Genomic DNA, 23,426 nt, shown 5'->3' on the forward strand with positions numbered 1-23,426 from the left:
ATAAACTTCCCACCCTTCCCTCAACTTTGATACTTGGTATTACTCTCCACAAATTTTGCACACAAGTTACTCAATTGGGACCACAGGCGATTTACTGATTGTGATTAAATATTGGAGTATTGTTAAATATTGGGGTATCATTACATTTACGTGGGAATCTGACTTCGTCATAATCCCACAGATGGTACCTTCGCAACACAATCTGTGGGCCCTCTCATACTGAGGATTGTTATTGCAACAAAACACCATCAGGAGGGTAGGAGGAACCAGTCTCATGACAGTCAAAAATACAATTCAACTGCATGTAACAGAATATCTGGATATAAAAAAAGTGGGGATATTTACTGATGATGCGCACTACACTATTCATGATTCCTAAAATACTGAAGCGGTCCATATGCAGCAAAACTAGCACAACATTCAAGCTTAGGTCAGTAAGCAGTATTTACATTAAATAAGCATCAGACAACCATCACCTCCATCAAGGAGAATTCAAACTGTCCCCTTAACAATCAATGGAACGATCATCACCGAATGCCTCACTAGCAACATTCTGGGGTCACAACTGACCAGAAACTGAACTGAACTAGCCAGATCAATATAGTAGCTACAAAAGCAGGACAAAGGCTAAGAATACTGCAGCATGTCACTCACCTCCTGAGTCCCCAGAACCTGTTCACACAATCTAGAAGGCACAAGTGTGATGGAATACATCCTACATGTCAGGAAAGCTTGAATGGACTTTCAACCTTATGCTTGTACAATTGCTTATATTTGATGATCTAATACAAAATACATTGACAGACAGCTGCTTTCAACTTGGAATTCAATTCACAACAGTACGCCCATATGACAACTCTGCAGTACTGTTATATCTCATATTTTCCAATTAAAGTCTGAGTCTGGTGGTAGATTCAGGAACAATTTTATTTTGGTACAACTTTGTTTCAGCTTCAGATTTTCTTTTCAGCTACAGCACACGAAAACTTCAGAATGTATGCAGTTAAAAAATGTATAGTGCAAGTTACCCCCACCCCATGATTCTTTTGATCAGTGGTGTCAATCCTTCGGAAATTGGCTCCTTGGTACAGCACCTTAAGAGATGGTCAAGCTTGTAGTCCAGCCCAAGTCGTGGTGTTTTCCTGACACTTCAATAATAATGAGTGGGCCACTTCTGTTGCCTGAAACTGGTTTGAATCTTTTCTTTTGGTGATTGTTCATGTCGATCTACAATTACCTTGAAATCTATGATTGTCAGAAAGACAAGGACTGATTCGGGATAGTCAACATGGCTTTGTGCTTGGGAAATCATGTCTTACAAACTTGACTGAGTTTTTTGAAGTAGTAACAAAGAGGATTGATGAGGGCTGAGCAGTGGATATGATCTATATGGACTTCAGTAAGGAGTTCAACAAGGTTCCCCATGGGAATTTTGTTAGCAAGGTTAGACCTCATCGAATACAGGGAGAACTAGCCATTTGGATACAGGACTGGCTCAAAGGTAGAGCTCAGAGGTTGGTGGTGGAGGGTTGTTTTTCGGAATGGAAGCCTGGGACCAGTGGAGTGCCACAAGGATCGGTGCTGGGTCTGCTACTTTTTGTCATTTATATAATTGATTTGGATATGAGCACAAGAGGTACAGTTAGTAAGTTTGCAGATGACACCAAAATTGGAGCTACAGAGGACAGCAAAGATGGTTACCTCAAATTACAACGGGATCTTGGTCAGATGGACCAATGGGCTGAAGAGTGACAGATGGAGTTTAATTTAGATAAATGCGAGATGCTGCCTTTTGGAAAAGCAAATCAGAGAAGGACTTATACACTGAATGGTAAGGTCCTAGGGAGTGTTGCTGAATAAGGAGACCTTGGAGTGCAGGTTCATAGCTCCTTGCAAGTGGAGATGCAGGTAGACCAGATAGTGAAGGAGGTATTTGGTATGCTTTCCTTTATTGGTCAGAGTATTGAGTACAGAAGTTGGGAGATCATGTTGCGGCTGTACAGGACATTGATTAGGCCACTGTTGGAATATTGCGTGCAATTCTGGTCTCCTTCCTATCGGAAAGATGTTGTGAAACTTGAAAAGGTTCAGAAAAGATTTACAAGGATGTTGCCAGGGTTGGAGGATTTGAGCTATAGGAAGAGGTTGAATAGGCTGGGGTTGTTTTCCCTGGAGCAGAGGTTGAGGGGTGACCTTATAGAAAAGTTTATAAAACCATGAGCCACAGATGAGATGCCAGCTGAAAAACATGTTGCAGGAAAAGCGCAGCAGGTCAGGCAGCATCCAAAGAGTAGGAGAATCCACTGTTTCGGGCATGAGCCCTTTTTCATGATATGCCCAAAGAGATTGGGTAAGGTTGTAAAACTATTTAAGAAAAGGGGGTAGGGAAAAGCGAAAGGAACTATAGCCTTGTGAGCCTGACATGAGTGGTGGACAAGTTGCTGGAGAGAGAGTTCTGAGGGACAGGATTTACACGTATTTGGCAAGGCAAGGACTGGTTAGTGATGCACAAAGCCAAGTTGACTATCGGAAATAGTGTCTCACTACTTCTTCAAATAACTCAGTCACATTAAAAAAGATGATTGACAAGTTACGATCTATATGGACTTCAGCATGGCATTCAACCCCGTTCCTCATGCTGGACTGGTTACTATGGTGGGAGAAATAGCTATTTGGATACAGAACTGGCTTGAAGGTAGAAGACAGATGGTGATGGTGGAGGGTTGCTTTTCAGACTGGAGGCCACAAGATTCTGTACTGGGTCCATTGATTTTCGTCATTTATATAAATGATTTGGATGAGAACATGGAATGTATGGTTAATACATTTGCTGATGACTCTAAAATTGGAGGTGTAGCGGACAGCAAGGAAGGTTACCTCAGATTACAATGGGTTCTTGATCAGATGAGCCTGTGGGCTGAGGAGTGGCTGCTGGAGTTTAATTTAGATAATCGAGGTGTTGCATTTTGGGAAAGCCAATCTTAGCAGGACTTCAATACTTAATGGAAAGGTCCTTGGGAGTGTAGCTGAACAAAGACCATGGAGTGCAGGTTCATAATTCCTTGAAAGTTAAGTTGCAGGACAGTGAAGGAGTTTGATATGCTTACCTTTATTGGCCAATACATTGAATATAAAAGAGTTGTGAGATTGTGTTGCGGCTGTACAGGACATTGCACGCAGTACTCTAAAAATGGCCTAACCAATTATGATCTCCCTGCTGTAGGAAAGAAGGATGTTGTGAAACTTGAAAGTGTTCAGAAAATATTCACAAGGATGTTGCCAGGTTGAAGGGCTTGAGCTAGAGGCTGAATAGGCGAGGACTATTTTCCCTGGAGCATCGGAAGCTGAGGATTAACCTAATAGAGGTTTATAAAATCATGAGAGGCTTGTATAGGATGAACACTCAATGTCTTTTCCCCAGGATAAGGGAGTTCAAAATTAGAGGGCATAGGTTTAAGGAGAGAGGAGAAAGATTTTAAAAAGGGACCTTGGAAGCAATGTTTTCATGCAGAGGATAGTGCACGTAAGGAATGAGCTGCCAGAGGAAGTGGAGGAGGCTGATCCAGTTGCCTTTTTAAATGGTGCAATTGTATGGGTATATGAACAGGAAGGGTTTAGAGGGATATGGTCCAAAGGCTGGCAAACAGGACTAGATTAACTTAGGATATCTGGTCAGCATGGCTAAGTTGGACCAAAAGAGTCTGTTTGCGTGCTGTACAGCTCTATGACTCTTGATTATGAAACGTAAACCAGAAAATTATTTTTTTCAGCATTTCTTCAATATAGAAAAAGGTGAATTAGGGCATTCAAACAAAATCTGAAAAGATAAAATCAATAAAGCTCATGAACTAAATTTCAGTTTAAGCAATTTGAACCCTACCTGTTAAGCACTCTAGCTATTCCAAAATCTCCCAACTGAACTGTTCCACCTTTGGTCAGAAAGATATTCTGGGTTTAGAAAAAGGAAAAAAAAAGTGTCATAGGTGCAATTAATACTCAAAACATCCATGTGTTCATACTTTTGTTGTATTTAGAGATAGAAAGACATGTGTAAGATTAGAATGATCACCTTGCATCTACACAATGAGTGGCAAAAGTTAAAGACATTACCTACATTGTTTGAGAAGTCAACAGTTAGGACAAGGAAATGGTGTCTAAAATTATAATGACAAATACAACTGAAAAATAAAAATTTACAGATTGCAATTGTCTTAAATAAACCTTATTTATGACTTACTTCTCCTCCTGTAGCTCTATTCAGCCTATCAATTGCATCATTCAATTAGATCATGGCTGATCTGATAAACCTCAATTTCATTTCCCTACTTTATCCCTCGAAATAGTTGGTTCCCCTACAGGTTAACACTTGGTCTCAGTCTTATGTATACTTAAATGATCCAGCTTTGACAGCCCTGCAGTAAAGAATTCCACAAAGAATTCCTCTCGCATAATTAGATTAGATTAGATTACTTACAGTGTAGAAACAGGCCCTTCAGCCCAACAAGTCCACACTGACCCACCAAAGCACAACTCAAACAGACCCATTCCCCTCCATTTACCACTGCACCTAACACTACGGGCAATTTAGCATGGCCAATACACCTAACCTGCACATTTTTGGACTGTGGGAGGAAACTGGAGCACCCGGAGGAAACCCATGCAGACACGAGGAGAATGTGCAAACTCCGCATAATGTACAACCCTAATTTCTGACATTATGCCCTCTGGCCCTAGACTCTCCCAGAAGGAGAAAGGACCTTTCTGTATCTACCTTGTCAAGTCTCCTAAGAATCTTGTATGTTTCAATTAAGGTGTGCCACTCATTCTTCTCAACACCAATGTGTACTGGCCAAATCTACTCAGCCTCTCCTCAGAAGACAGTTCGTCCATATCCTGCACCAGCTGAGCAAACCTTCTCTCAGCTTCCTTCAGTGCAATAGGTCTTTCCTCAGACAAACTGTTCACAATATTCCACCTGGGCCTGATGCGATTTTAATAAAACCTCCCCACTTTTATACTCGATTTCCATTGAAGAAAATCCCATTTGCCTGTTGTTCCAATGAGAAATCACCAAACTCAAAACTTTAACCATGCTTTCTTCCCAAAGATGCTGCCAGACCTGCTGGGTTTCTCCATCAATTACTATTTTAGTTTCAGAGTTATACGTTATATTAAATTGTCCCATTTACCTTCCCTATTATCTACTGAACTCAGAGTCATAGAGATGTACAGCATGGAAACAGACCCTTTGGTCCAACTGACCACATATCCCAACCCAATCTAGTCCCACTGGCCAGTGCCTTGCCCATATCCCTCCAAACCCTTCCTATTCATATACCCATCCAGATCCTTTTTAAATGTTGCAATTGTACCAGCCTCCACCACTTCCTCTGGCAGCTCATTCCATACACACACCACCCTCTGTGAAAATGTTGCCCCTTACGTCTCTTTTATATCTTTCCCCTCTCACTCTAAACCTATGCCCTCTTGTTCTGGACTCCCCTACCCCAGGGAAGAGACTTTGCCTATTTATGGTATCAATGCACCTCATGATTTTATAAACCTCTAAAACGTTACGCCCTCAGCCTCCGACACTCCAGGGAAAAGCAGCCCGAGCCTATTTAACTTCTCCCTGTACCTCAAATCCTCCAACCCTGGCAACATCCTTGTCAATTGTTTCTGAACCTTTCAAGTCTCACAACATCCTTCCAATAAGGAGACCAGAATGGCACACAATATTCCAAGAATGGCTTAACCGATATCTTGCTGAGCAAATGCTAGCTTTTTGTGATTTGTGCAGAGCCACCCAAATCCCTCTGTTCAGTATTCATATGCAATCTTTCCCCAATGAGATAATAATCAGGTCTTGTATTCTTCACGACAAAATTCTTTGGGGGGGGGGGGGGGGGGGGGGAGGAAGAGAGAGAGAGAGAGAGAGAGAGAGAGAGAGAGAGAGAGAGAGAGAGAGAGAGAGAGAGAGAGAGAGAGAGAGAGAGAGAAAGAAGATTTACCCCAGTTCCAACTTTCCAGCTCAGCACTGTTCTCATGAACTTTTGCATCTCTCGATCTTCCTTCCCACCTATCCGTTCCATCCTCCCCTCTGACCGATCACCTTTACCCCCACCTCCATCCCCCTATTGCACACTCAGCTACCTTCCTCCCCACCTCCCAACTACCCCCTCCTCCCATTTATCTCTCCATCCCCGAGGCTCCCATGAAGGGCATTGGCCAGAAACGTCGATTTTCCTGCTCCTTGGATGATGCCTGACCCGCTGTGCTTTTCCATCACCACACTCTTAACTGCATCCCATCAAGATCAGGAATCGTATCGGTTCTTAGCCTCATTAGTTTCCCTTACGCCTTTATGAGTGAATGTTATTGTATTTATTTCCTCTGCACCCCTTGCCATGCTTCATCTTTTATATTTCACCACAAACCTTGGTGCTCAAGAGTGAAATTAGTTTTTTTTTTAAAAATGCGAGCCTCCTTGCTAAAAGGAATTGAGAATACTGCAACCCAGTTGAAAAAGTAAGGTACAGAAGTGATCTGAACTGACAAGTATGTCAACCAGAAATGTTTGGAGGGATATGGGCTAAGCACAAATAGGTAGACTAGTTTAGTTTGGAACAGATGGAGTACTGGGCTAATGGTCAGATACATGGTAGTGTGGATGAGCAGAGGGATCTTGGTGTCCACGTACACAGATCTCTGAAAGTTGCCACCCACGTAAATAGTGCTGTGAAGAAGGCATATGGTGTACTGGCTTTTATTGGTAGAGGAATCGAGTTCCGGAGTCCTGAGGTCATGTTGCAGTTGTATAAGACTCTGGTGCGGCCGCATCTGGAGTATTGCGTGCAGTTTTGGTCGCCATACTATCGGAAGGATGTAGAGGCACTGGAACGGGTACAAAGGAGGTTTACCAGGATGTTGCCTGGTATGGTAGGAAGATCGTATGAGAAAAGGCTGAGGCACTTGGGGCTGTTTTCATTGGAGAAAAGAAGGTTTAGGGGAGATTTGATAGAGGTGTACAAGATGATTAGGGGTTTAGATAGGGTTGACAGTGAGAACCTTTTTCCATGTATGGAGTCAGCTATTTTATGAGGGGGCATAGCTTTAAATTAAGGGGTGGTAGGTATAGGACAGATGTTAGGGATAGACTCTCTACTCAGCGAGTCCTGAGTTCATGGAATGCCCTGCCAGTAGCAGTGGTGGACTCTCCCTCTTTATGGGCATTTAAAAGGGCATTGGAAAGGCATATGGAGGATAGTGGGCTAGTGTAGGTCAGGTGGGCTTGGATCGGCGCAACATCGAGGGCCAAAGGGCCTGTACTGCGCTGTATTTTTCTATGTTCTATGGTCAGCTGGGATTGGTTGGACCAAAAGGTCTGTTTTAATTCCAAGAAGAAATGAGCAGAACCCAGCAACTTAAAGCACACAGCTCTTCTGGATGGATGCATAACAAAAATGGCAGAGAGTGTGTACAATGCCCAAGTATAAATTCACAAAGCTTGTACAATTAGTGTGCTGTTCTGAATACTGGTGAAAGAAATGGCTCAAAGGGTGGGTGGGCAGCCAGTCAGAGCCAAATCAGTGGCTCCAGCATTGGCTCAGTTGTACAGGGCAGGAAGGAAGAGCAGCAGGATTCATTTGGATGGGTATATGAATAGGGAGGGTTTGGAGGGATATGGGCCGGGTGCTGGCAGGTGGGACTAGATTGGGTTGGGATCTCTGGTTCGGCATGGACGGGTTGGGCCGAAGGGTCTGTTTCCATGTTGCACATCTCTATCACTCTATAACAGGATTTTCTTTCCCCCAAACTCAGGTAGTGTTAAGTGGATTAAATTAAGAAGTTATATAAATAACTAACAGTCGCAACAGCTTCCAAAGCTCATGCAACAGCAGTAGCAGCTTTAATTTCTCCCTCTTAACGTTGTAACAAAAATACACAATCTATTTAGAGAGTGATGGTATTAAGAGTCATGTGTCACATTCTGAAAACAGTTCCTTATCTCAACAGATACGTAAGCTTACCTGTGACTTTATATCTCGGTGCAGAATCTTTCGATCATGAACATGTTTCAGAGCTAAGCAGATTTGCACAAACCAATCCAGGATCTATTAACATAAGGATTGTAAAGGAATACTGCTACAAGTAAAAACTGCCAGATAACACCAAGGCCTCAAAAAGATTACAACAATAAGCAGAGTATTGTTTATTCATACATTGTTACAGAACTTGCCTAAAGTGACACTCTTTCAAATATTTATAATAAAATCATATACAAACAGCAACAGTCTAAAACATTTACAAGGATGTTGCCAGAGTTGGAGGATTTGAGCTAGAGGGAGAGGCTGAATACGCTGGCAAGTTGTCCCTGGAGCATCGGAGGCAGAGACATGACCTTATACAGGCTTATAAAATCATGAGGTGCATGGATAGGATAAATAGACAAGATCTTTTCCCCTGCAGGTTTCAGGGGGTGCTCTGGAAAGAGTCCAGAATTAGAAGACATAGGTTTACAGTGAGAGGGGAAAAAATATAAAAGGGGTCTCAGGGGCAACTTTTTCCACACAGAGGATGGTGCATCTATGGAATGAACTGCCAGAGGAAGCGGTGGAGGCTGATACAATTACAACATTTAAAAGGCATCTGGATGGGTACACGAATAGGAAGGGTTTAGAGGGATATGGTCAAATACAGGCAGATGGGACTAGATTAATTGAGGATATCTGGTCTACATGGACGTTGGACTGAAGGGTTTGTTTCCATGCTATGTATCTCTATGACTCAAAATTCATTTTAAGCATTAGAAGTGCAGTGACAGCATAAAATTCTCTCGAGTCTACGTTAAAAAAAACATGTTTAAATTTGATCATAAAGCAATTTGACAGGTTCTTGAGATTTCAATCCACATCCTTTCCAAAATGTTATTAAATTGTCACATCCCAGAGATCATTACATAGGAATATGGCATACAAGACAGAGTTAAATGGTACATTAACTGAGTCGGCATAGCAGTAGAAAATAGATTTCAATCCATGTAAATGAAAAAAAAAATCACCCAGTTTGGACATGTATGGACGACTTTTTAAAATGGTGAAAAGTAACAAACTGTGGAGATACAAAGAGTATGGGGAGCCATAGTTATTGCAAATGACATGAACAAGTATAATAAATAATACACTGAACTTCATTTCTGAAATAGTAACACTGAACTTCTAACTCTTAATTGGTAGGGCCCTGGATAGTGTTGTAGAATACAGAACACTAGGAGTTCAGGTAAATAATTCTTTCAAATTTGCGTCACAGGCAAAGAGTGGTTAAGAAGGAACGTTAGCATGTTTGCCTTCATTATTCAGACCTTTGAGTAAAGCAGTGGAGACATTTTGCAATTGTATAAGACATTGGTGAGGTCACCTTTGGATTACTGTGTGCAGTTCTGGGTCGGTCTATTAGTGTCCTTCCTCTATTTAATTGGAGACAGTTCAGAAGAGATTTTTGAGGATGTTGCCAGGTATGGAGGGTTTGAGGTATTAGCAGAGGCTGGGATTTTTTCACTGGAGTGTAGGAGGTTGAGAGGTGACCTTACAGAGGTTTGTAAATTCATGAGGGGAATATATAAGGTGAGTAGCAAAGGTCTTTTACCTAGGGTGGGGCAAATCAAAACTAGAGAGGACATTTTTTTAAGGCGAGAGGAGGAAGATTTAAAACACAGAGTGGTCAGTGTGTGGAATAAACAGACAGAGAAAGTGGTGGATGCAGGTAAAATTACAACATTTAAAAGTCATTTGAACAGGTACATGAAGAGGAAAGGCTGAGAGAGATATGGGCCAAACATAGGCAGGTTGAGTCTAGTTTAATTTGGGAACATGGGAATATGGTAAATAGGCTAAACAACACATGCTGAAGCAGTGACAAACAGATAGAAAGATCACATCAGGACAGATTCCCCAACAGTGCAGTTGGATTTTAAAACATTGCATAACTGCACAGGAACAGGAATACATTTTATGATCTGAAGAACAAAATGGCTTTTACCTGGTCCTCAGAGAATAAAACTCCTTTCTGTGCATTAATCCGTTTGAAAAGATCACCACCTTCACAGTAATCCATGACTATGTAAAGGCAACCGTTTTCTGTGAAAAAAAATTGAAACTTCAACTGAAGTGATGAAAGGACTGAATACATAGCACTGTTTACACCAAATGCTTGTCTGTTTTATAATTGTTTAGATCAGAGTGGTGCTGGAAAAGCACAGCAGGTCAGGCAGCATCAGAGAAGCAGGGCAAAAAAAAAAATCAAAAAAAATTTTAAAAACAAATTGGACGTTTTGGGCAAAAGCCTTTCATCAGGAAGGGCTGCTCCTCGGATGCTGCCTGACCTGCTGTGCTTTTCTAGCACCACTCTGATCTAAACTCTGGTTTCCAGCATGTGCAGTCCTCACTTTTGTCCTGTTTTATAATTGTCATGAGCAAGGGCAAGGAAAAAACGGAAACATCATACTCAACCTAGATACTTTACGTCCTAATTTTAAAGCAGTGTGAAAACTGCATACCAGAACAAATGGCAATAATGGATGCACTCGTTTGCAGCCACATAGCATTTCTCTTTCCAATGAGGAGATTGCTTTTGAGCTACATGCCATCTTACTTTGTCATATTAATTCTCAGGATAACGGCAAGACAGCAAAGGTCATTAAATGCCATACTGATTTGCTTTGAAGGCAAATGTACTTTTCATCTTCAAATTAAAAAAAAAATCCAAGCTACCCAAATCAGAAGGAGATGCTTTAAAAGTAGAAAGATTAAATCATCATTTCCAAAATTAGCCTGTGTATCTTCACTATGAACGTGCAGATCTTACACATGTCCATACCCCACAAGGATAACCCCATGCCCTCTTCATCTCGAACAGACTACACCTCCTCCTACCCAGTATCCTGCAAGAATTCCATCCCATTCTTCCAATTCCTCCACCTCCTCTCGGACAAAGAGGCATTCCACTCGTGAGCATACCAGATGTCCACCTATTTTCAACAATGTGCTTTTCTTCCCTCTGTTATCCAACTAGCACTCCACCGCACCACCTCCATTTCCCGTTCCACTGCTCTAAAAACCACTTGTCAACACAATAAAGACAGAGTTCCCCTTGTCCTTACCTAGTACCTCACCATTGTCTGCATCATCCTTAAAACACTTCTGCCGAACTCCAACTGGACCTCACCACCAAGAACATCTTCCCTCCCCATCCCTCTCAGATTTCTGCTAAGACCGTTCCTTTCGACGGTCCTTAGTTTGTGTCACCCTCCCCATCAAGCCCCAGATACTATCCTCCGCAACCAGAAAAAATGCAAAACCTGCCAGCTCACCACCACCTCCCTCAAGGGCCCCAGTCTGCAAGAGACCAAGGTTCACCTGCCTCTCTTCCAACCTAGTATACTTCAGGTGCTCCCGATTGGTCTCCCTAATGTAGAGAAGACCACAACGTAAACTTAGGGAACGATTTGCCAAGCATCTCAGCTGGGCCTGCAGAGGCTGACCAGACCTCCCAGTCACTGTCCAGTTTAATTCACATTTCCACTCCCTTTCCAACAGGACCATCCTTCGCCTCCTCCACTGCCATAATGAACCAAACCACAAATTGGAGGAACAACACCTCACCTTCCATCTGGGCAGCTTACAGTCTGGGAGGAGTCAATATTGGGTTCTCCAATTTTAAATAATATCACTGCCCATCCCCGACTCCCTTCCCAGCTACCTCCTTCCGCGCCCCCAACCCCCCCCCACTCCCTTCCTGCCACCAACCAGATTCATTCCTCCCATTTACCAACTAGGTTGCAATGTTAATATCTCTCTGGACATTAATGTAATCCAAAAAAGGTTAAACTGCATTGTCTTTGGGTGGAGACAAAGCCACGATCTCCACTTCACCACCCCCTTTATCTGCAGCTCCCCTGACACCCACCCCCAGTGCTGAAGAAGGGTTACACCTAATACATCAACTTCGCCACCTCCTGATGCTGCCTGGACTTGCTGTGTTCTTCCAGCTTCGTGATTGTCTACTTTGGATTCCGCATCTGCAGTTTTTTTTTGTCTCTAAATTTCAAAACTTTGCAAAATGACAATGTTTTTCGACAGCATAATTCAGTGCTGCCTACAATCTACAAATTGATGACAACCCTACCTCTCAGTGGTGCATCTTCTAGCTGACTGAAAACACCACCTGCAGCATGTTAACCTGACCCTGATGGCACAGCCCCCGGTTTCAACCTTCCACCGATGTCTAGACAACTCTCAACCAGGCAAAGGAACATAAAGCCACTTACTCCCTAAGTGAAACACTAAGAGCTGCTCGAATTGTGAACCATGGCCATCCTGGTCAGACCAATATCCACATATTAAACATCTGTTGAGAGAACCATGTTGGATGGCACTACAACCACTGCATTAGCTGAATAAAATCAACATTGAATTAGGACTGCTTCCCTCAGCAGTGAGAAATGGACCTCACAATACAAAAATCAACATGCTCCACACACAGCAGATGAAAGCAAACATATATTCAAACAATATTTTGTCCAATGGTTTCATTCCATTCAAAATTTTTAGAAGGGCGAACACACAGTTGCCCCACAAGCAAGCATACATCGTGTGCAGAATCAAATGTAAAAGCTCAAGCTTCATTCACATTTTATGTCACACCTCGTGGAGATGTAAAGAGCTTACTTATATATTCATAAAGTCATACAGCATGGAAACAGTCCATGCCAAACATAAACCCAAACTAAATTAGTGCTACCTGCCTGCCCCAGCCTATAACTCTCCAAATCTGTCCTTATTCATGTACTTATCCATGTCTTCTAAATGTTATGATCGCATCTGCATCTACCACTTCACGACGTTCATTCTACAAACTACCCTCTCTGAAAAAAAAAATTGCCTCTCATCTTAGCTTTTTCATCACCTATGGATTATAGCTAAACACTGGGGGTTCTCTTCCTGCTGTGAGACCATCTATTTTTCTGAACTTGCTTTTCCAAGGGTGTGTTACTTGCTATAATCGAACAGTTACTGTTTAGGAGTAAAATAATCTATTATTCTGTTCAATTTTCTAGTAGAGTTAAGGTATTTCAATTTGTACTTTCTTTGGTTGTATTTTAACTTTGGTATATGAATAAAGGGTATTTTGCTTCAAATCTGTTAGTTTGCAACTTGATTGAGTTTTTTGAACCAGTAACAAAGAGGATTGATGAGGACAGAATCAAAGTCATGATCTATGTGGACTTTAGCAAGGCATTCAATAAGATTCCCCATGGGAGACTGGTTAGCAAGGTTAGACTTCGTGGAATACAGGGAGAACTAGCCATATGGATATAGAACTGGCTCAAAAGGAGAAGACAGAGGGTGGTGGTGGAGGGTGATTTTTCAGATTGGAGGCCTGTGACCAGTGGAGTGCCATAAGGATGAGTGCTGGGTCCAGTATGGTTCATCATTTATATAAATGATATGGATGTTAGCGTAACAGGTATAGTTAGTAAGTTTGCAGATGACACCAAAATTGGTGGTGGAGTGGACAACGAAGAGGGTTAAAACAGGATCTTGATCAGATGGGCCAATGGGCTGAGTGGCAGATGGAGGTTAATTCAGATAAATGGGAGGTGCTGCATTTTGGGAAAGCAAATCTTAGCAGGGCTTATACACTTAATGGTAAGGTCCTAGGGAGTGTTGCTGAACAAAGAGACCTTGGAGTGCAGGTTCATAGCTCCTTGAAAGAGTCGCAGGTAGATAGGATAGTGAAGAAGGCGTTCCTTTATTGGTCAGAGTATTGAGTCCAGGAGTCGAGAGAGACAGACAGACAGACAGACCGAGAGACAGACCATTTTAGTGCTGAAGTTGTTGAATTCAGAACAAAATTAACTCTTAGTGCTTACCTGCTATGAATTGAATTTAATTGCATTTTGGGACTTTATAATGATATTGAGTAGCCATTACCAGTTATTAAATACAAACTCTGTAAAAGGTAATATTGATGAAGCTTTAACTTACTTGCTGTTCTTGCAGCCCACTCTACTGATCTTACAGACTGCCCCACTGTCAATTCTAATTAAATCAGATCTTATTATTATTTGAATTTGAATCACAACCCTGAAAAGAAAGCATGTTTAATTCGAAGACTAATGAATCAGTTTAAATGCAACCTTATGGTAACATCTCAGCCTCAGGTACAGAATGATTCAGTGCTTAAAAAGCAGGAGTCTGCTCCTAGCTTAGAAGTTTTTCCAAGCCTAACATTAAAGAGATTCTGGCACAAAGTGTCGGGAGCCATTTTATGGTCAAAAGTTTGCCCTCCTTGCTAAGAAGTCATTTTGTAAAATAATTATATCTGACACGTGAGCTGTGCAAGGTTAGCTTACAAACTCTCCAATTAGCTCAGACTGGTACCGTTTTAATTGATAGGAGTTTATCTCACTAGCAGGCACCTAACTCAGCTGGGTATGTTTTTCCCACCTGATGAATGGCTTAGGGCCTGTAGGATTAGTCAAGCATACCCAGACCGTCAATTAACTTTTCTTTCTTCATTACAGTTTTTCACTGATATTTGCCTAAATTAAGAACATGCAATATTTTTGTAAACTTTTGTATAAAGGAAGCCACTTTGCATCAGTACATTAGAATAGCCAGTACCCTACTGTCCTAGGTTATTAGAACCTATTTAGTTTAGCTTACAGATAACAGTATTATTTTGAAACAGTGATGCTATTGGTAAAGGGAATGACTAAAGTTAAACTAATCTTGTCTACAAGAGGTTTTTTAGTCCAGAGTATGATATCCAGGACAAACCAAGAGAGGCTTATAGGTCTGAGTCCATAAGGGATTCCCTGGGCTGTCTCAAATCTGTACTTTAAACAGGGGAGTCCAGAACTAGAGGGCATAGATTTAGGGTGAGAGTGGAAAGGTATAAAAGCAACCTAATAGGCAACGTTTTCATCCAGAGAGGGTGGTGGGTATATGGAATGAGCTGCCAGAGGAAGTGGTGGAGGCAAGTACAATTGCAATATTTAAAAGGCATCTGGATGGGTATCTGAACAGGAAGGGTTTGGAGGGATGTGGACTGGGAGCTGGCAAGATTAGGGTCTCGATCAAGTTGGGATATCTGGTCGGCATGGATAAGTTTGTCCCTTAGGCAGACCCACAATGCCCTACAACACAGTGGCTCAAGAATGCAGTTCACCACCAACCTCTCAAGGGCAACTAGGCACAGGCAATAAATGCTGAGCCAGCCAGTGGTACCCACATCCTGCGAGTGAATAAAGATTTCTTTTCTTACGGATTTTACATACTTTTAAAAATTACTGTCTGATATGGCACAGGCTTTCTGGTTAACAAACAAGCATTACACTTCCTGACTGTACATTGCATACCAAGTAACAATATTTTGAGGAAACGACAACATTTTGAGCCAACATGAGGAAGGTACTTTTTAAATATAGCCTCTCACTGGAGAATTACACCCAATATTTAAGTAATTCAAGTTGAAGCAAATATAACTTCCTAACAACTGAAGAAATCAGGACCTGAAATACAAGTTTTGATGCACGTACTTTTCCATTTCCCTCAAATTCCAAACAGACACACAGACTTGACTCGTTTAAGCGTATTTCTCACCTTCAAAGGATTCCTTATACTGTACAATATTTGGATGTTTCATATTTGCCAACACTGCTACTTCTCTCCTTGACTCTTCCCTCTCCTTATTTGACATCTGAGAACAAAAGAAGTGAGACAGATCTTTCAATAAATACCACCCTAACACATCAAGTTATATTTGGAGAGGCAACACGATTGACTCACCCTGGAAATGCTGATTTCTTTGATAACGTACTGTCGGCCATCTTCTTTTGAGTTGACAAGAATAGCTTTTCCAAATGATCCTTCTCCGATTTTGTTTAACTTCATGTATTTATCCATAGTGCTTGATGTGAAAGATCTTCATGCTCGCCCTGTATGAATATGACAACACATTCCTTCACCAAATCAATCTTTGGAAATCTATTCACAGGCTTGTCCTCATGCACAATAAAAAGAAAATCACCTTCAGGGATTTATAGATCTGGCAATGTGGAATAGGCATCAGGGAAGGGAGTGGTTCTCAACAAGAAAGAATCAAATCATTCATCCTTGACACCCAATGCCAATACTAAAGCTGAATGCCCCACTATCAACATCCTGGGGCTGACCATTAACTAGAAATTAAACTTACCTCTCCACGCTTCAGGCTGTCTGCCTGTATTCCTGATGAAGGGCTTTTGCCCGAAACGTCGATTTTGCTGCTCCTCGGATGCTGCCTGAACTGCTGTGCTCTTCCAGCACCACTAATCCAAAATCTGGTTTCCAGCATCTGCAGTCATTGTTTTTACCTAGTTGATTTTAACCCTACTGCAAATCCTCTTGCAAGGATGCCTGCCTTGAAGAAGTTTTCCTCCTCTCTCTACAAGAATCTCAGGGAGTCCCTCTCTCACTGCAACTCCCAGGTCATTTCCTCTGTCCTGGGAGCTTATCTCTCCACGCTTCAGGCTCTCTGCCTTTATTCTTGATGAAGGGCTTTTGCCCGAAACGTTGATTTTGCTGGTCCTCGGATGCTGCCTGAACAGCTGTGCTCTTCCAGCACCACTAATCCAAAAAAAAAATAGAAACTAAACTGAAATACCCAAATAAATACGGCGGCTCGGAATAACTTCCCAAATAAAAACCAGAAAGAACTGCAGATGCTGCAAAAGCTCAGCAGGTCTGGCAGCATCTGTGAAGAGAAATCAGAGTTAACGTTTCGGGCCCAGTGACCCTTCCTCAGAAAGGACCCGAAGCGTTAACACTGATTTCTCTTCACAGATGCTGCCAGACCTGCTGAGGAATAAATTTTCCTCCAGACTACCAAAAGTCAGTCTGTCTACCAAATATAAAGCACAAGTCAGGAGTGTGATGGAATCCTCCTCACGTATCTGAATGAATATAGCTCCGTCAATATTCAAGACACTTGACAACATTCAGGACAAAATAGCACAAGTAACTGGCATCTAATCCACCACTTGTAACACTCATGCCCTCTGGTAATGGCAGTGTGTACCACCTACAAGGCACCCTGTAGAAATTCATCACGGATCTGTCAACACCACCTTCCAATACTAGCAATACCATCTAGAAAGACAAGGGCAGCAGATATAGTGTATGGGAACACCACCACCTTCAAGTCCCCCTCCAAGCAAGTCATCATCCAAACTTGGAAATATATTGCCAATCCTTCATGATCACTGGACCCCTTTCCCCAATGGGATTGTGAGGCTACTCACAGCAAATGGACTGCATTTATTAAACTTAAATAAAATTATTACATTGAATTTAATCAATTATGTAAATTCAAAGCACTAAGTCACTTATTCCTCTCCCTGAAGGTTGGTCCATTACTCTAGCTTAGAGAACAGACAGATAAGAAGAGACCTTCTCTGATTTTGTCCAACATATAAATTCAAGTTGACCAAAGAAAAAAAAACTAACGCTTGTGAAAAGCAAGACTCTCTCCTATCCAAAAGTCTCCAATCAAGTAATTAAGTAGTGAATGGTCAAAAAGACAAAATACAAAATTACTAGGTTCACTTCAAAATGGTGCTCCAACTGCATCTCAGTACTACCAACTTCAGAATGAAGTTTGACCCTCAAGATGAAAATGAACAACATGTGACAACTGACTGATGTTCTTAGCTCATTTTCAAATTGTATGTCACAATGTAATGTATATACACCTTAAAAGCTCCACTATAAGGCAATCTACAGCAGTACAACGGCAAGCATAGTTCTTACAGCTGTCAGGAATACCCTGTATAATTCACATTTGTTGTGATTCATGAACTAAGTTTCAACTTGAAATTTTAATAATCAGTACAGATATTGAGTACTTAGTATTGCTTTATATTTCTATTCGAGCAAGACACACTTTTCTCTGTACAATCATCAACACAGAAGGCCATAATCCATAAAAACTAATCACAGTATGCAATAGTACGATCTTAAAATTAACAGTGTAGAAAATTACACAAAGATTTTTAAAACATGCAACTACAGCAAGAAAACCAGATGACCTTGTGGATTTTAAAGTTCTTCATTACTCTATTTACAACTGAAGTACATAAAAAGAACATCATGTACACAATTTTTCACATTTTCCAACTTGAGAATCATAGAATCCCTCCAATGAGGAAACAGGCCATTTGGCCCATTAATTCTACACTGACCTTCTGAAGAATATCCCACCCAGACTCATCCTGCTACCTTATCCCCACATTTTCCATGGCTAATCCACCTAACCTACATAGTCCTGGAAACCAGAGGCAATTTAGAACTGCCAATCCATCTACACCACATATCTTTGGACAGTGGGAGGAAACCCAGAGGGAGTCGATGCAGACACAGGGAGAATGTGCAAGCTCCACACTGACAGCTGCCAGAGGCTGGGATCGAACCCTCAACCATGGCACTGTCGGGCAGCAATGGTAAACATCAAGCCACTCTTAACTTTAGTAACATTACTCAAGCCAATGAATATAAAACATAGTTTTAAGTATTTAATTCAACAACCAAAATGTGTGTCAGCAATTTTACACAAACAAAGATCATTTAAAAAGTACATCAAATCTTGGGCTTTTAAACAGAGGACAAAATACAGAGGTTTAAACTTATAGAAAACAGGAGTTGTGTTCAAGGCAGGTAGTGGACCCAATTCTGAGTGCTACACTTTCGAAAAGATGTGAAAGTTTTGGATGACACAGATGGGATCAACTACCAGAATCTCAAGGGTGAAGGGCTACAACGTGAAAGGAGTTGGGTTTTTCTTTCTTTCAGGCACAGACAGTTAAAACAGATCCTTTTTAAAAAAAAATGAAACATTTAAAAATAGTGTAAATAAAGCAAACCTATTTGAAGGGTAAAAACAATGACTGCAGATGCTGGAAACCAGATTCTGGATTAGAGTGGTGCTGGAAAAGCACAACAGTTCAGACAGCACTGAGGAGCAGGGGAAAAAAAAAAATCAACGTTTCGGGCAAAAGCCTTTCCTTTTTGAAGGGTAGAAGAGGAACCAATAAATAAAAGGATACAAAGTTAATGCAGGGGAGAAAACAGCCAAAGGCAACAAGAGGAAAAGTTTTACATAACCAACAATTAAGATTTGGAATGCACAGCCTAGTTAGGGTAATGATTACCCAGTCTGTAGTGACCTTCAAAAGGAAATGGGATAAATATTAGAAAAGATAAAAATTGCAAAGATATTGGGAAACAGATTTAAAGACTGGACACAGATGCAGGGGACCAAATGAACTCCTTCTATACAGCACTGTTCTATGCAGAGCATCAACTGCAAGTCATCAAATATATTGAACAAATGCATTACCATTGATCAAAATAAACACCCTGGGATGACAGCACAAGTATAACTTTTTAGGTGTTTTGATGTATATTATTCTTTTAGTGTCTTGCTGAAGCTTATTTACTAGGTTGGAAGATTCATGCATCTCATACATGAGCAGATAGACCTTCCTAGCCGAGCCAATCTTCAAGCCATTATTTCTGCAATTCACAATTTTAATTTCTTGCACACAATAATTAAGTATATGCTCCACACTCCCAGTGATGGCATGCTCATTTGTAACTGAAGAGAACCTGTGCTTGCGTCTTCACAACATTGTAGGATGCAATTCTTAAAAGCTATCTGAAAGCATTTGGCTTGAGCAAATATTTTGACACCCCCAACAACATAGGGTAGAAGAACATAGGATTGCAGTCCAACAATTGCTAAACCAACACATTAAATAAATAAGTAAATAAATAAATAATGACGGCAGGCATAAGCATTGCTGCTGATTTGTTTCGCCGTTCTGCTGCTAGGTGCGGCCTATCACCAGCATCAGATGCAAGAAGCAAAACCTGCATGTGCCTATTCCATCTTTTTATACATATATAGAACAAAGACACTGCGGCCGACTAACAATTAAAACTTTTCAGAGATGCCAGCTAGTTAAAGGAGGTGTAACCTTCATCAAATGGTGTCTAACCATTATATAGAATCACTCACCACTGAGCTGCTGCTACTGCTGCTCACTCACAGGCAGCCCAGTTATTCCGTCTCTCAACCAAACCTGCTGGCGGATGCCGCCTCCCATTGGCTGCAGTGGACCGGCTGCGGGTTTCGATTGGTCCGTGCGCCTGTCAATCCTGCTATCGCTGCGCCCCACGCCCCGCCCCGCTGGTGTCAGTGAGTTTGGTTGTTCCCTTGGCGATTGTTCCCTTGCCCTGGCAACGGCCGCTAGCAACGGGGCCCAGCCACCAAGCTCAGCCTAGAGCATGCAGAATCAGGGCGTGAGCCAGTGCCTGGGGAGGGGGGTCAACATGGCATTCTCCCCATTAAAGAGAAAAAAAGCAAGGAGCTCGTCAGCGGTTCCGGCGAAATCTGTGAAGGGAGAGAAACGAGAATTCTTAGCGAGTTTTGAGATATGAAGCACAGCTTGAGGTTCTGGATGTAGGTTTGCTCGCTGAGCTGGAAGGTTCATTTCCAGATGTTTCGTCACCCTACTAGTTAACATCTTCAGTGGGCCTCAACATCTGTAAATGAACCTCCAGTTCAGCAAGCAAACCTACATCCAAACTATAGTCCGTGTTTCCAGTAAAACATAACCCTTCTTGGAACATACTTTTGCCTCCCATACCACAGAGGCTACCATATTTTGGAGAGTAAGCTCCTACAACTCGGCAAAGCCAGAATGGCGGCATGACCTCTTTCCTAATGTGATGGAAAAACTCAGCAGGTCTGGCAGCATCTGCGTAGAGAGGAACAGTGTTAACCTTTCGGGTCCAGTGACCCTTCTTTAGAACAGGCCAAAATGGTCACTGGATTCCCCATGTTAACTCTGCTTTCCATCTACACAGATGCCAGATCTCCTGAGCATTTCTTTCCAGCAATTTCTGTTTTTGTTTCCGATTTCCAGCATTCACAGTTTTAGTTTTCACTTTTTGTGTGATGTTAGTTGAAGGATAAATAATTGCCGGAACACAGGAGATAAAACTACACATGGGTCCGAAAGTGAAAAATCACACAACACCAGGTTATCGTCCAACAGGTTAGTCTGGAAGCACAAACTTTCGGAGCGCCGCTCATTCATCAAGTGTTGTGTGATTTTAACTTTCAAGATTAAAGTAGTGCTGGAAAAACACAGCAGGTCAGGCAGCATCCAAATGATGGTTACCCACTTGGCATTCTTCTCACCTGGCACCTCACACTCTGATATCCTTTCTCCTGACAACTTATATCCCTCGCACCTTACTCCCTATCTATCTAGCACCCTAACCTCATACTTATCTTGTGTATTTACCATTTGACAGTGTGAGATTCTGGACTTGTAAATTTCAGAATGCAGCAGCTGACTGCTGTGAAAGGGAGCATACCGAGTTTGCCTTCCAACAGTTCTGCATAACAGTTGGCTCAGAAGCATTCTGCATTTCTGAAGAAAACCCTTATTGGAAATTCCTTTCATGAAATATGAAGTTCTCTCTATCACTAAAAAAAAGCCAAGAGGAGTGGCAAACTACATGAGATTCCTTTGCCACTCCTTAGAAAATCATCACATTGTTTCATGGCACAAACAAGAAATAGTGTCCACAGAGTAGGCACAGAGATGGTGTCCTGTATTACAGGGGGTACACAGCGTATGAGATTACACACACATGCTACATTACAGTCACAGAAATTGTATTGTTTTATAAGTTTGGAGATTTTCTGTAGCCTGGGACATTCACCAGGTGGGTGCACTCTGGTTGTTTTGCTGTCAGTGCCTTTAACTGAGTTAGCACTGCTGCCTCACAGTGCCAGGCACCCGGGTTTGATTCCAGCCTTGGGTGACTGTCGGTGTGGAGTTTGCACATTCTCTCCATATCTTTGTGGGTTTCCTTTGGGTGCTCTGGTTTCCTCCCACAATCCAAAGATTGGTTAGGTGGGGTTAGGGTTAGGTGGATTTGTCATGTTAAATTGCCCACGGTGTGCACAGACTTGTAGGTTAGGTGCATTAATCAGAGCAAATGTAGAGTAAGAGGGGAATGGGTCTGGGTGGGATCCTCTTTGGAGGGTCTGTGTGGACTTGCTGGGCCAAAAGGCCTGTTCCCACACTGTAGAGATTCTATGTCTATGTCTAAGGGTCACTGGTCCTGAAATGTTAAATCTGATTTCTCTCCACAAATGTTACCAGATCTGCTCAGTTTTTCCAGCAATTTCTGTTTTTGTGTCCAGTACTAGAAGGTGTCATCGTGGAGTTATTCTGGAGAATTCTTTTAGAATTAGAATCCCTACAGTGTGGAAATAGGCTGCACTGACCCTCCAAAGAGTAACCTATTCCCCTATCCTATTTTTTTAAACCCTGATTATAGCCTGTATACTGTGGGCAATTTAGCATGGCTAATCTGCACATCTTTTGGATTGTGGGAGAAAACCGGAGCACCCGGAAGGGACCCACGCAGACAAGGGGATGAATGTGCAAATTCCACACAGACAGTTGTCCGAGACTGGAATCGAACCCAGGTTCCTGGTGCTGTGAGGCAGCAGTGCTAACCACTGAGCCACCGTGCTGCCTACCCATTGGCAATTCCACCATTATTAGACGCGCATTTATGACAGAGGAGAGGAGGAATTTCTTCTCTCAGTAGTGAATATGTAGAATTCTTTACTGCAGAGGACTGTATAATTTAGTTATGAAGTGTATCCAAAGCTGAGATTGAGTTTGAGTCAGAAAGTGAATCAAGGCTAATGGGAAGGAAAATGGCATTGTGACCTTATTAAATGTCAGAGCAGACCTGATGGCCTGAATTACCTCATCCTAGACCTACATCTTATGGTCTTTTACCATCCAAGGCCTGTTGTAAAGGGCTTAGGCCTGAAACGTTGATTCTCCTGCTCCTTGGATGCTGCTTGATCTGCTGTGCTTTTCCAGCACCACACTCTCGACTCTGATCTCCAGCATCTGCAGTCCTCACTTTCTTCTAGACTTTGGAACTGGTCATATGACCCTTTTGAGACACAATTTGAAAACATGATCTTACAAAGCCCTTTATTGCAACAACAAACATAACTAGTTATTCAAATCCCACCATGGCAACTGATGGATTGTAAATAAATCTTCAAGTGAATGCTGAGTTTTTAAAAACATTAATTTATGTGATGTCACCATTGCTGGCTGGGTCAGCATTCATTGCTTGCCCTGAGTTGCCCTTGACACAATTTTGGTGACCTGTTTTCTTGAATTGCTGCTATCCATTTGCTGTAGGTGGACATACCATTTGGGAGGATGTTCCAGGATTTGACCCTGTGACACTGAAGGAAGAAGTCAGAATATTTCT

The 23,426-nt window shown here is 41.9% G+C and overlaps 1 protein-coding gene across 3 annotated transcripts in view; it reads right to left on the bottom strand.

The window, feature by feature from the left end:
• Nucleotides 1–20,246, bottom strand: part of nek1 (NIMA-related kinase 1) — a 153,500-nt gene extending 133,254 nt beyond the window's left edge. Inside the window, exons 1-6 of one of the 3 annotated variants that reach the window (XM_060834885.1) lie at nt 20,119–20,246; nt 15,852–16,000; nt 15,666–15,762; nt 10,039–10,136; nt 8,031–8,114; nt 3,881–3,948 (exon numbers count right to left, since the gene is read on the bottom strand). In XM_060834885.1, the coding sequence (XP_060690868.1) occupies nt 3,881–3,948; nt 8,031–8,114; nt 10,039–10,136; nt 15,666–15,762; nt 15,852–15,968 (464 nt within the window). In that variant the 5' untranslated portion in view covers nt 15,969–16,000; nt 20,119–20,246. The remainder of the gene's footprint in view (nt 1–3,880; nt 3,949–8,030; nt 8,115–10,038; nt 10,137–15,665; nt 15,763–15,851; nt 16,001–20,118) is intronic. The other 2 variants (XM_060834876.1, XM_060834895.1) reach the window with 2 other exon arrangements.
• Nucleotides 20,247–23,426: the final 3,180 nt, after the last annotated feature.

The sequence above is a fragment of the Hemiscyllium ocellatum genome, chromosome 2, assembly GCF_020745735.1.
Source record: "Hemiscyllium ocellatum isolate sHemOce1 chromosome 2, sHemOce1.pat.X.cur, whole genome shotgun sequence".
NCBI lineage: Eukaryota > Metazoa > Chordata > Chondrichthyes > Orectolobiformes > Hemiscylliidae > Hemiscyllium > Hemiscyllium ocellatum.